This window comes from Xyrauchen texanus, chromosome 35 (assembly GCF_025860055.1).
Source record: "Xyrauchen texanus isolate HMW12.3.18 chromosome 35, RBS_HiC_50CHRs, whole genome shotgun sequence".
NCBI lineage: Eukaryota > Metazoa > Chordata > Actinopteri > Cypriniformes > Catostomidae > Xyrauchen > Xyrauchen texanus.
The window spans coordinates 34346555-34361378 of NC_068310.1; the positions used below are offsets into that span (position 1 = coordinate 34346555).

Below are 14824 nucleotides of genomic sequence, written 5' to 3' on the forward strand. Positions count from 1 at the left end.
TTTTATATATTTTGCTCTTTCTCTTTCTCTGGACATGTACAGTACTGTACAAAGGTTTTAGGCACTGGTGAAAAATGTTGCATAGTGAGGATGTCTTTAAAAATAATGACATATATAGTTTTCATTTATCACTTAATGTCATACAAAGTCCAGTAAACATAACAAAAGCTAAATCAATATTTGGTGTGGCCACCTTTGCCTTTAAAACAGCACCAATACCTCTTAGGTACACCTGGACACAGTTTTTCTTGGTTGTTGGCAGATAGGATGTTCCAAGCTTCTTGGAGAATTCACCACAGTTCTTCTATTTATTTCGGCTGTCTCAATTGCTTCTGTCTCTTCATGTAATCTCAGACTGACACGATGTTCAGTGGGGGGCTTTGTAGGGGCCATGACATCTGTTGCAGAGCTCCACTATTCTAATCTGTTGTATTTGCAGAAGTATTGTTTGAGAGTCTAACATTTATATTTACTATTGACACACTAAAGCTGAAGATATAAATAACCATCTTAAAACAAATGCTTTTGTGAAACGTCTTTAGTGCCTAAGTCTTTTGTACAGTACTGTATATTTTTTTCTGTGCATGACTAACTTGATGGGGCAGGTTGCTGAGGTGAAGTGCACTTATGTTAGCTGTTGGCAACATGGTCGCCATGATACCCAGTTTTATGTAAGGGGTAAGAGACAAAAGACAGACAGGTCAGAGAGAGATTCAGAGATTCATTTAGCTCATTTTAGATTGTGTTTTAGTGTATGGTTTATTTTGTGGACAAGATTGAAGATGTTGTTCTAAGTGTTGTGTCTACTGATGGAACTGCAATTCAAAATGGTGACCATTATCTGCCCTTATTTTTATTAGACAATGATTTTATTCAGAAAGTACTTTAGAGAATGTGTTTAGTAAAGTTTCAGCATGAAAACTTCATGTATCATATAAATCTGTTTATTAATTGGTTTATTTACCTATTTGTTTTTTTTACAAATGTTACTCTGCTCTTGCCATGACATGGTATAAAACAACCAAATAAAATACAAATTAAATCTGCATTGTTTTTATTATTATTATTATTATTATTATAATTCGTACAATATATGGGCCATTCTGTTATACTGTAAATGTTGCAGACCATGTCCAAGAAACTCTAAGAAACTGTTAGAGTACATTGACAATGTAACCACATAAGTGTAACATTTTCAGGACTTTTGTTGACCAAAAGGACATATGGTTTTGCCAAGTTAAATTCTGTTCTACCCCAAATGGTATTGCATGCTTTTTGAGTGGCCCAACATCACAACTTTGGCTCAAACAATGGAATACTTTTTTTTTTCAATTCTTTTTGGTGGCTGTAATTGTGGATTATCCACAATTCATTACATGCAATAAAACAAATGATTAATTGAAATGCCTGTGTTTGTTTGCAGCTGCACAAGGCTCTAAGTGGCTGGAGAGAGAGGAGAGGGCCCGACAGTTTTATGAGAAACAGCTGGAGGAGCGCAGGAAAAAAATGGAGGAGCAGCATCTGAAGGAAGAGAGGAGACGAGCCGCAGTGGAGGAGAAACGACGGCAGAAACTAGAGGAAGAGAAGGTGAGCTTGCCAGAAAACATTGATATACAAGAGATTTCATTCATCAGTTTAATATACGTATAAACCTACCTCCTGTTTGTTTATCTTTATTTATATCAAGGATAAGCCGGCATACTGTAAATAGTAATACTGTACTATAGTGGAGAATGGAGCATGATCCGGGGGTCTTGAGATGTGTTTTAATGCCTAGGCTAGTTGCTAGTTATCCATAAAGCAGGCTAACTTACTGTAATACTGTTAGCTACTGCTTTGGAACAAAAAAATCAGTAAATGTCCTGGCTAAGTAGCACAAATGTTACAGTTGCTACTGTAAGCACGTATTATTATTATTGTCCAGACACCAGCTTGTTATCATTGGTCCATCATTTTAAAACTGACGTTAATATGTTGCATGACAAAAGTTGAACTAACAGAGCATCTTAAAAATGCAACAGCCAAAGCTGTCTGTGGACGTTAACTAGCAAATAAAAATAGCAGCTTGAGTTTGACCTGTTCTTCCTGCTTGTGCTAAACGTTTACTGTTCTCAGGCTTACAGCTATTATTTCACTGCAGAGATAGCAGTGCTCATCTATACTCATTGTGTGTGTTTTTTAGGCACGGTATGAAGCTGTTATCAGAAGGACCATGGAGAGGAGTCAGAGAGCTAGGCCAAAATCAAACCGCTGGAGCTGGGGTGGAACATTTTCTGCCAGCACCTCACACAACAGTGGTAAACACATACTCGCACACTCACACATGCACTGAATGAAAAACATTAAGATTGTATCTTTGTTTTATTGGTTAGTTTTAAATAGAGCTGTCAAAACTAATGCATTAACACAGGATTAATTAAAAATGTTTAATGCGTAAATTTTTCTTAATCACGTTTAACACATTTAACAATTTTCACATTAGATTCTGACATTTTATTCAGCTCCGTGTGAGGGCTGAACACTGGCTGGAATTGGGCAGAACCTTTGCGATGTGTTCGCCCGAGGACATCACACTAACGCACACACAACAAACCCATTCAAATCAGCATATAAATTGCAACGAACAAGTGAGAGAACGGACCTCTTACAAAAGTAATTTGTTGCCTTTGTAAGGCAGATTTTTTTTACCACAGAAGCATGTCAAGTCTTAACAATCTTAAAGGGACTGCTGTTGTAAGCTTTAGAGTTCTCCCAGTTCAAATAATTTCAGCTTTGATGGAAATAATTGCATTTTGAGAAGAGAAGAAGTGTATATACTGTAAAATTGTAGCACTTTCAAAATCTGCGATTAATCACAGTTAACTATGAAATAATTATGCGATTAATGAAATGAAAAATATGTTAATTGACTCAAAGCACTAGTTTTGATACAAGCTCACTGCAGTTTAGTTTGCATGTTTTAAAGACGGCATGAAATAAAAATTGACACTGTCAATCCCCCACAAAGGTGATTTTTATTTTTCACCCAATTTGGAATGCACTTTTAAGTCCTCGTGGTCGTGTAGTGACACGTCTCAATCCGGGTGGCGGAGGACGAATCCCAGCTGCCTCCGCGTCTGAGACCGTCAACCCGCGCACCTTTTCACGTGGCATGTTGAGCGAGTTGCCACTAAGATATAGCACGTGTGGAGGCTTTACGCTATCCACCGCGGCATCCACGCTCAACTCACCATGCGCCCCACCGATAACGAACCACATTTTAGCAGCAAGGAGGTTACCCCATGTGACTCTACCCTCCCTAGCATCCGGGCCCATTTGGTTGTGTAGGAGACCTGGCTGGACTCACTCAAGGCTGTTTACTTTCTTAATAAATGTCCCTGGTGATGATGATTTGCCAGTACATGTTTTTCTAAAGAATGTTTTTTTTTTTTATTCATAATCATTCATCGAAATTCATCCCAAAAAAAAATAAGTACTTTGCAATTTTATTAATCTAATCTTTACTATCAATTCTTCTGTAGCATTCACTAACTACGGCTGCAGTAATTTTAGACCTGATTCTTATCAGTAATTTATTGCAGTAATTATTATCCTGATGCATTTCAGGCAGTAGTGTCGCGCTACCTATTCCCTATCAATCAACCGCTGTGCTGAAGCAAGAGTTTCAACTGTTCATGACACCAGTTACAAAAGGCTTTTAAAGGAAATAACTGTCCGATTTGAAAACGTTAAAAAGCAAATACATTTACGGGTTCATAAAAGTATATGGACACAGATGACAAGCACACACTCGAGGCTCAGCTGACACAGGTACTCCACTAAAACAACCGAGAATTCTGCTCGAAATGTTGAATTTGTATTTAGATACAATTTCAGCTGCTTTATTTTATTTTTTTTTTTGACAAAACATTTTTGCGTTTTATCATGTTGCAACACAGACTAACAGAGTGATTGATGTATGTGGTCAAGTAATCAGAGACCCTCCCCTCCAAATCCGAACACAAGGGGTCACAGGAGACACATTTGAGTAACCAGGTTTAAACAAGTTCTTATTGAGTATTGTATTATGCTTTGTTCAAGTCGTTTTGGCTGGAACATGTTATGATGTCCATACGGAGCTCAGGGGCATGATTTCAAACTGAGGCTACTTTAAATCAGCCTCCCAGCCCTCTAATACAGAAAGAACAGGTATCCAGTTATTGTCCTTATTAAGTTGCATCAGGAAAAAGGTGGATCATTTCACAGCCTACTTTTCGTGATCCAGGCAATACTGATGGATGACATCAAGTCCCACCTTCCAATATCTTTCCATGAATATTCAGCTTTACATTTTATGTCAAATTAAGGCCTGTTCATACCAAGTCCAGGTTTTTTTTTGGTGCAAATGGACATTCCGAACGAGCTTTTGTACTGTAACAATGGATTTTGATGCCGCTATTCACATCTGGTCAGAGAAATCGTCTGCCGAAAATCTGAAGGGGTTTTTTTTTTTTTACAGAGAGTGCTACGATTTATTTATTTTCTTCAGACTGACATTAAAACTGACTTTTTATCTCTAGCATTGGCAGCTGTTGGGTGAAGGTTTGTAGAACACCAATAGCGCTGCCTACTGTACATGCGGTGAAATTCTTTTTGGTTAAATTTTTTATGAACTCTTGGTTAAATTTTTTACCTTCCATGGAAGTTTGCAGTACAGCATCTCAATTCTTTACTTACATCTGCCGACTCAGAGCTATGAGCTCACAGCACATTAGATTTGTTTCCCTCTACATTCCCCTCCAATATGTCTCCCTCATTCTCGCGATGAGGTTCTTTATCTGCATCCTTCTCTCTGTCTTTACCTGCTTCTCTCTCTCTCTCTCTCTCTCTCTCTCAGGTTTTGATGAGTCTGCTCTCTTTCCGTTGGATCTAGCTGGGCTGGAGCACTATCATGGTGTTTTCAGCTTGGCCCATCAGCAGCAGATTTGCTCTAAATGTGAATATGACTCTTAGTGTAGAGTAGCAGCATTAGCAAGAGCTCATAGCATCAGTCCGTAGTTCTTTTAACTAGTTAGTTTCCTGTAAATATCACCATGAGCACTTGACATGGAGACATAAACATAAAAGAACTGCTTGAACAATAGTATGTTAGATCTGACTTGTAATTATTTTGTAGTATTTGTATAGAGAGACATGGCCACACTGTAGTAACAGTTTGTAGTTTCTGTTTTAAACGGGTTGTATCACACACTTTTGTGGCCTTTTTTCCCTTTGTTTCTTGTAAAAAAAGTCAATTTTGTTTACCATGACCAATTCCACCTCTTTGACCCTTGGAATTCTTTTTCAGAGCTCCTTTTATAATTTTCTAACCCCTTACATGTGTACTAGCAACAACGTTTAGAGGTTGATTCTGGGTGATTGTGATCACTTATTTGTGTGCCAGAGTTGTGCGTCTGATGTTGAATGTTGGACGTTCTATGTTGTCTATGTGTAGATGCTGAAAGGCGGTCAGTGTCCACCATGAATCTGTCCAAACACACAGATCCAGTCATATCCAAACGTCTGTCCTCGTCCTCAGCAACCCTGCTGAATTCACCAGATAGAGGTAAATGCAAACATACACTTATTTCATTACTTAAAATCTTTCTTTCTTTTGTGTTTGTGTCAAGATGTGCATACACCATCACATAATGACTTTTATTGTGAAATAAGCATCTCACAAACAGTTTGGACTTGATTGTTTTAATGTGAAATTTAACAGGAACTTATGGGATTAGACCATCAGTTAAATCACCCCTCCTCTGAGCTTTGATATTGACCATTTTTGTTGTTTACGTGTTGTGTAATATTTGTGTGTTGTACTGTTGATCCAAGCCTTACAGAAGCAGACGTCTCTCTCGTCCTCTTGCTTGATAAAAAAAACACGGTCTAAATAACAAATCTCTAGAGAGAAGATCCCTCAAAACAAACCAGCAGGTGGATTTAAGACATGCATAAATGTTTGTTGATTCATTTCAGCCGGGATCAAACATGTGCTACACACGCAGAAATCTGCAGTCTGTCTTTCTATTCCAGTATTTGGGTCAATGATGTGATGCTCATTTCAAGGTAACTGGAGACTGTAGCTACTGCCTGCATTTGTTTGGACATTTTATTTGAATGAGAATGATATGAGTTTAGCAGGACACAGGCCTAATGATTTAAGTCACCTTTTAAATATCTAGAGGCAAACATGGCCAGTTAGAACAGGAGTATGATAAAACAGGAAGATAACTTTGTCAATAATTTGTCCATAATTAATGGAAGTTCAAACCCCTTCATTCTGAATTGTAATTGCCTATATGAAAGTTTACCATTGTTTAACAGTGGCATTTGTAATAATAAGGCAATAGCCACAGGATGCTCCTCATTACTGTGGTTAGGTTAATGTAGAGGTAGTCTTTTCTAAAAAATAAACTAATAATAATAATAAAAAAGTCTAAACATATAAACTATAATATTTGTAAGAAAATTATATATAAAAAATTATAGCCTAAACACATTTAGAAACGTTTAACTACAGCTTTCACGGTTGTAATAAAAAAAGATGTCTATTTTAAAAACTGATGTTGTGTATTTGTCTCTTTACCTCATCAGTGCTGTTTATAATGAAGGGGCTGTCTAGCAGTCTAGCGCATTATATTATAATGTTCTCAGTAGAATTCAAAAGGGTCACATCATTTTGTGGTCTCTGCCGGCCACCACAATCAAGTGAAACCCGACTGAATCATGCAAGATTCACTCTGGGCTGACCCAGAGCTCTGACGATGTTATATATCTGGAGCACGCTGATGTGCTCTGCAGCAGTTCGCACAAAAGCATGCTCCATTCTCCCCACACCGATGTGCATATTTAGTGCTTATAAGGTGCTGAATGTGATTAAATTTGCTTTTTGCAGTGGCCAGAGTCGCCTGGCATTCACAGAATTTTGCAGGAAAAACCCTGAAAACTTCACCTGCCAAAGTGGCAAGTGGCCACATTTCTACCCGCATTTGGCGTGTTGGCAGGTGTTAATTTGAAACCCTGGATGTGACAAAAACAATAAAACAGAGAGGACCCTTTCAGACCCTCATTACTGTGTGATTTAAAAAAATAAATAAATAAAATAAAACACTGATATTTTGACCTTTTTATGAAAAGGCACATTTTTTTGATCAAACGAAGGAAACTTACTTGTTTGTGAATATTTTTAAATTAATAGTTAATTTGTGTACCCTCACGTCAATTCACAGTGCAAGAAAAGTATTGTAATGCCTTTTACTTGATGGCTACACCACTTGACATTTTTCAAGTCATTAAATTTATTTATTGTTTAGAAAATGCTATAAATGTTTTTATAAAAATGTATAAAACCAAAATGAACACAAAGATTGCATTCCAACAAATTTCACATGTTTTAAACTACATTTTATCACCTCGGACAACCTTATTTGTCAATGACCCAATTACAAATGTGGTGTGTTCTAGTGTATTGTGTATTTGTGCAGTGTTCATTTGAAATGGTATAAGTGAGTTTGCAGATATCCCGTTATCCACCAAAATAGTGAGATAGTCTCTAGTTCTGCTGTGTGTGCTTAAGTGCATGCTTCATATTGGGAACTGTGCTGTCATTTGGCTGAAGACATTCCTAATAGGGATGCACTGATGTAGAAAATGTAGCCTTAATTGTTTGAATCTCATGGCCAATAACTGATATGTTGGCCTATCTTATAAATCGTTCCAATTTAGAATTGTTTTGAGTGAAATCAGCCATCAAAACCTTTTAATATGCAGTAGAAAAGATGGATAACAGTTTAAACTTACAAAATGTGGCATAGATAGAGGGTTTACTATTTGAGTTGGAAAAAAATTAAGCCTTGAAATGATCTGCTTCTGCTATTGGCCAATGATGATAATTTACAAAAGTGTTGGTTGATAGTGAAATGGTCACCAATATATCATGCATCCCTAACTGCTGTCATTATCTTTTTGCAATTTGGTTTTGCATGTTTTTTGTTTTTTATTCCTACAGCAGGTGGCAACCTTTTGTGACTAATGCTGTTAACTAACCATGTTTTTCCTTGATTAGTTGATTTCACAAAACAAAAACAAAGCCTTAATGCTTGCCTTACAGTCACCAGCTGATGTCTGTGGGTTAACTCACTCTGGGCAGATAGAGGGTTTTAAGTTGGTGAATGCATGTGATGCCATTGGGATGTAACTGTTCACTGGTAGCATGTTGAAGCTATTTGCTAAGCATTTATGTTCACTGATTTTTTTAAGAGACTGTAAATAAAAAGTAAATGTGTGTGTTTGTGCCTGTCTAGGTATGCGTCGAATGCCTCTGACCCCATGGGAGAATAATGTAGTCTGTCGACTACAGACACCAACACACTCCTATCTGGCCAGGAGTCGCAGCGCCATGTCTTTGTCTGGAGATGCAGGTAGAACACAAACACAGCAAGACAAACTTATACAAGCACACAGCCCTGAATTCTGCTGTCATATGAGATGAGTAAGGATATATAGTGTGTTTGGCCTCAACAGAAGGCAGAACAAGTATTAAAAGAAAGAGCAGGAAAAGACAGGAATGAGTGTATTGCTGAACTGTGAGAGCCGTTTCTGCTCTCAAACAAAACACCTCTTTCAGAAGGATTTCTTTCTGCAACTTGGTTACTGCTTTGCCTAGTCACTGCCCATTTAATCTTAAATTGATGTGTGTGCAAATGGAGCCGGAACTTATCTCAAATGGCTTCTGTGTGTGTGTGTTATATACTGTATGTGTGTTTCTTACTATTCTGTGCTTTAGGCGTTTTTTCTGTTTAAATATTATGGTAGTAATCTTAATTCAATTTAAGGCTTTAAAAATGGGGAACTCAATCATCACTGACTGAAATTTTATGATTTCAATTAAAGTGAATGCACACAACTTTCCAGTTCCACATGTATCTTAGGATTTGTTCAGAATGGAATGCTACATACTTCACAGTATGTACTATATACTGCATATTGAAAATAATGAGACATTATGCACTAGTAAGCATGACACATTTTGTATAAACAGTGTGTATATATATATATATATATATATATATATATACAGTATCTCACAAAAGTGAGTACACTCCTCACATTTCTGTAAATATTTGATTATATCTTGTGACAACACTGAAGAAATGACACTTTGCTACAATATAAAGTAGTGAGTGTACAGCTTGTATAACAGTGTAAATTTGCTGTCCCCTCAAAATAACTCAACACACAGCCATTAATGTCTAAACCGCTGGCAACAAAAGTGAGTACACCCCTAAGTGAAAATGTCCAAATTGGGCCCAATTAGCCATTTTCTCTCCCCGATGTCATGTGACTCGATAGTGTTACAAGGTCTCAGGTGTGAATGGGGAGCAGGTGTGTCATTGCTCACACACTCCCTCATACTGGTCACTGGAAGTTCAACATGACACCTCATGGCAAATAACTCTCTGAGGATCTGAAAAAAAGAATTGGCCTAGGCTATAAGAAGATTGCAAGACCCTGACACTGAGCTGCAGCATGGTGGCCAAGACCATACAGCGGTTTAACAGGACAGGTTCCACTCAGAACAGGCCTTGCCATGGTCAACCAAAGAAGTTGAGTGCACGTGCTCAGTGTCATATCCAGAGGTTGTCTTTGGGAAATAGACGTATGAGTGCTGCTAGCATTGCTGCAGAGGTTGAAGGGGTGGGGGCACAGACCATACGCCACACACTGCATAAAATTGGTCTGCATGGCTGTCGTCCCAGAAGGAAGCCTCTTCAAAAGATGATTCACAAGACAGCCCGCAAACAGTTGCTGAAGACAAGCAGACTAAGGACATGGATTACTGGAACCATGTCCTGTGGTCTGATGATACCAAGATAAACTTATTTGGTTCAGATGGTGTCAAGCGTGTGTGGCGGCAACCAAGTGAGGAGTACAAAGACAAGTTTGTCTTGCCTACAGTCAAGCATGGTGGTGGGAGTGTCATGGTCAGGGGCTGCATGAGTGCTGCCGGCACTGGGGAGCTACAGTTCATTAAGGGAACCATGAATACCAACATGTACTGTGACATACTGAAGCAGAGCATGATCCCCTCCCTTCGGAGACTGGGCCACAGGGCAGTATTCCAGCATGATAACAACCCCAAACACAACTCCAAGACGACCACTGCCTTGCTAAAAAAGCTGAGGGTGAAGGTGATGGACTGGCCAAGCATGTCTCCAGACCTAAACCCTATTGAGCATCTGTGGGGCATCCTCAAACGGAAGGTGGAGGAGCACAAGGTCTCTAACATCCACCAGCTCCGTGATGTCGTCATGGAGGAGTGGAAGAGGACTCCAGTGGCAACCTGTGAAGCTCTGGTGAACTCCATGCCCAGGAGGGTTAAAGCAGTGCTGGAAAATAATGGTGGCCACACAAAATATTGACACTTTGGGCCCAATTTGGACATTTTCACTTAGGGGTGTACTCACTTTTGTTGCCAGCGGTTTAGACATTAATGGCTATGTGTTGAGTTATTTTGAGGGGACAGCAAATTTACACTATTATAGAAGCTGTACACTCACTACAAAGTGTCATTTCTTCAGTGTTGTCCCATGAAAAGATATAATACAAAATTTACAAAAATGTGAGGGGTGTACTCACTTTTTTGTGAGATACTGTATATACAGTACTGTGCAAAAGTTTAAGGCACTTAAAAACATTTGTCTTAAATTATTTTTATATATCTTCAGCTTTAGTGTGTCAATAGGAAAAATACATTTTAGACTCCCAAACATTACTTTTGCAAATAGAAAATATTAGAATAGAAGAGCAAGGCACTCTGCAAGAGATGGCATTGCCCCCACAGAGCCCCCCACTGAGTCAGTCTGAGATTACATGAAGAGACAGAAGCAATTGAGACAGATTAAATAGATAGAAGAACTGTGGTGAATTCTCCAAGAAATGTGTCCTGGTGTACCTATGAGAAATCGGGGTTGCTTTAAATGCAGAGTTGGCCACACCAGATATTGATTTAGCTTTTTTATGTTTACTGGACTTTGCATGATGTTAATTGATAAATGAAAACTACTTATGGCATTATTTTTGAAGACTCTCTGTAGCATTTTTCACAAGTGCCTAAAACTTTTGCACATTACTGTATGTATTTTTAAAATGTTGATATTGCTTCTGTTTCATTAGTCACATTGGAAATGGAAGTTGTCTACTGCAGAAATAGTACAAGTAGTATGGTAGTATGCCATTGAGATCATAGCCTGAAAGTTTATTTCACTCACACATCAGTGATGATCCAAGAGTTACCTAATTTCTCTCTAGTGGTTTGTAGACACTAATACACTCTCTTTTTCTTCTCCTTCCACTGTTTCCATTACTCAATCACTCACCCTTTCCCAAACCGTCTTTTCTTCCCACCTCCTTCTCTGTCGCTCCTCATTTCCATATTGAATAAATTAATGATCTGTCAATACTCACTGGTCGGTTGGTTAAACTTGAACCGTGGTACAGTGATCCCCGTTTGTCCTCGCTCAGCCTCCTGTCACCCAATGACCTCGATGTCCTTCAAGTCCCTCCAGTGTCACAGTGCTGAGCGACCAATCAAAGCTGGCCTTAATCTCGAGAGACCCCTTAGAGCAGGGTACATTCCTCAAGGCAACAGCACTCGCAGAAAGACCACTCAGAATATACCGGTAAGCCTACTTATACATGTGTTGTTGTAAATGTGATTTTGCATGTCTGTGCCCAATCATTCCAGGTCTGAAATTAATTTGAGGCTGCTATAGCAGTGGTGCTGGACTTTACATTGACACCTATAGGTGTGGATGCTGAATCACACAAAACAAATGTTTTTCGTTCACCATGTTCGGTTCACATTCTTCAGTCTTTTTATGTATGATTGTGTTAGGTGCTTACGTCATTAGAGACTTACATTTAAAACCCTTGAACCACTGACCTGTATCAGACTCCATCAATCTGCCTTTAGGGGCTGGTGCCAGCTCCACAGCTGCCAGCTGTACCAAACCCACTGCCTTGATCCTGCTAGAACCTCAACAGACTTTACTCCAATTAAGAGCTAACACTAAAATTATGTAATTCATTGTAGATAAACCTAATTTAGTTTAAAGGGGTCATATTGTGAAAACAGGTTTCTTGCTCTTTGATATGAGTTTCAAGGCCCTGGCACACTCAAGGCAAAATGTTTCTTTGTTATTCGCTCAGAGCCAAAAAGAAGTTCGAAATAGATGAGCAATGACATACTGTTTATGAACATTCAGACATCAGCCACACTGCTGTGGGAGGCATTTAGAGAGGTATATTTACATATGATAATGCTTAAGACTTCATGTATAACATCAACTAATATAACATAAAAATGTGATATCAATGACTTCATGCCTCATTCTATGAGTAGAATTCACACAAGATCAGTACAAGAAGCTGTTTTAACTACTTGATGATTTAAAGTAATATATGCAGTAGATAATGTGTCATTTGTATATTTTACCTTTCGCATTTATGGCGATAATGTGCTAAACAATTCACTATATGCGATAATGCACCAAATACATTTTAGACTGATGTTTAGAATGCACTAATACGCAATACACAGTCATAATATGCCCTGATAACCCTGTTATTGTATTTTATATTGATACTAATGCAAAGATGGGCGTATAACAGAGTGTAAATGGGTAGAATACAGACAAAAGAATGGTGTGAACCAGTTCACTAATAATTCTGCACGCTGGCGTGTTCATGTTGACTGAACAATGTAACTGGAATTAGCTGCCGGCCTCAAAGTAGGTGGAGCTCCAGGTGAAAATCTTCAATGAACACATATATTATTCTTTTGGCTCCATCAATTGGCACATTTATTTAGATTTTTTTTTTTCTAAATGTATGTAGACATAAAATGTGGAATGGATACTTTAGTGGATCTCTTTGTCTTCACGTTAGTTGTGAAAGGATATCACATTACTCAGTCAATTTAAATATTGTAATTTGTAATAAATTATAATTATTTTAAGTGAACCGAACTATCAAGCATTTACATCTGAGACTGAGTTAATGTGGAGCGCTCACATATTGTGAGCAGCAGTGTTGAAAAAAGCAGCGCATCATAGTATGTGTGTGTGTGTGTGTGTCATTGACAGAATATTGCTTATGCACTGAAGAGTGCTGTGAATGCAGACTGTATATTTATTTATTTATTAAACGCATCCTTTGTGATTCACAAAACAATCGAATGGCTTCAAGTCTTTTGATTATAATTCACAAGCCATGTTGGTCTACTTTAATTGTGCTTTTATGCTTCTTTAATGTCATTTTGGAGCTTGATGTTAACGTGACACGTGACAACACAAAACCAGAACACTGGAAAATGCTCTTTATTAATGTGCTAATGACCAAGAGAGCAATCATTTAACTTCTGGGGATGTGAACTTTAATGTGCAACATAAAGCTTTTTCTCCATGTGAGTGTTTCTGTTACTGTATTTTAAATGTTAAACTGTTAAAATTTTGCAGCCAAGATTGTCTGCCTTTTTTCCCCCTTTCGGTTAAAAAAAATTTCAGTGGTCGAAATTTCATTGCATCCCTAATTAAAACTTATTTTTTGCTTCTTTCTGCAGGTTGACCGAAAGGATAAGGACAATGTGAGGAAGTCATGGAGCAATCTTTCTTACCCCACTCCCAGTCTGAGCCTGTTCACACCCAAGAGAGCTCCTTCACCTGTCAGTAATCGCATCAGGGTCACCAATCCATCTCCCAACAGGTATACAAGAACACAGATGCACATACAGTATTGCCTTTGAAATGCAGATATCAATATAATGTTATATAGAAACATAATATTACATTCCAGAATTTGACATATTTCAGTGTGAAACTAAATATTCAGCAGGAAATGTAGGATGGGGCTTGATTTTAATGCATGATTGTTTTTTTTGGAATTGGAATTGTCAATATTGTTTTCTCTGCCCACACGGTCTTGGTAACATCAAGAGAAAGTTTTTACATTTTGATGAAAAATTATAAAAACAAAATTTTTTATTTATTAATAAATTATAAATGTGTATTTATCATTTATAAATGTAAAAAAGATGGTCAAGATGGAAAAGAAAAAAATGTATAGGCTATAAAAAGCTAAATATTTTTTTTTTTTTCTGTTTATAATGATCAAGGGAAAATTGTGACCTCGAAACTTTGCTGTGGGTTTCATTGGACAGAATAAGAGAATAGATGAATTACTTTCCACTCACCAATTCTGTTTTTATTTTTTCTCAGGAGCTCCACTGCTAAACCCCCTCAGAAGACTCCTAACCCCCAAAAGTCCAGGTCTCCACCTCCTCCTGCATCAATGCCTCTGTCTCCTAGTAATCCCTCATTATTGCCTGGCAATCTTGGGCCCAACAGAGTGGCACCAGAGAGCCCGAGAGTTACTCCAGAGGGAGAGGGGGGCAAAAAAGAGGAGCAGGGGCCAAATTCCAACTCTCCTAAAACTGAACCACAGGCCCCTGCAACTAAACCTGAGCCCACTGCAGGTCAGTATTTATGATCAACAACTAATTAACCATCACTTTCATCACCATTAATTCAGTTTGAATTTACCAAGCATAACTTATTCTGTTCCTCTCTTTATATATAGAAATGACTGGAAGTCCTTCATCAGCTCGGCCCTCTGCAGGTACAACAGATCCCGAAGAAGCATCTCGTCTGCTGGCTGAGAAAAGAAGACAGGCCAGAGATCAAAGAGAGAGAGAAGAAGAGGAGAGGAGAAAACAGGAAGAGGCAGAAAGGTGTGTGGTCACCGC

The 14824-nt window shown here is 38.2% G+C and overlaps 1 protein-coding gene across 1 annotated transcript in view; it reads left to right on the top strand.

Moving 5' to 3' along the window:
- Positions 1-14824, top strand: part of map7b (microtubule-associated protein 7b) — a 33212-nt gene that overhangs the window by 10828 nt on the left and 7560 nt on the right. The window contains exons 4-11 of the mRNA XM_052105807.1: positions 1424-1587; positions 2183-2297; positions 5474-5584; positions 8325-8441; positions 11545-11702; positions 13643-13785; positions 14298-14554; positions 14659-14809. Coding sequence (XP_051961767.1) covers positions 1424-1587; positions 2183-2297; positions 5474-5584; positions 8325-8441; positions 11545-11702; positions 13643-13785; positions 14298-14554; positions 14659-14809 — 1216 coding nt within the window. The remainder of the gene's footprint in view (positions 1-1423; positions 1588-2182; positions 2298-5473; positions 5585-8324; positions 8442-11544; positions 11703-13642; positions 13786-14297; positions 14555-14658; positions 14810-14824) is intronic.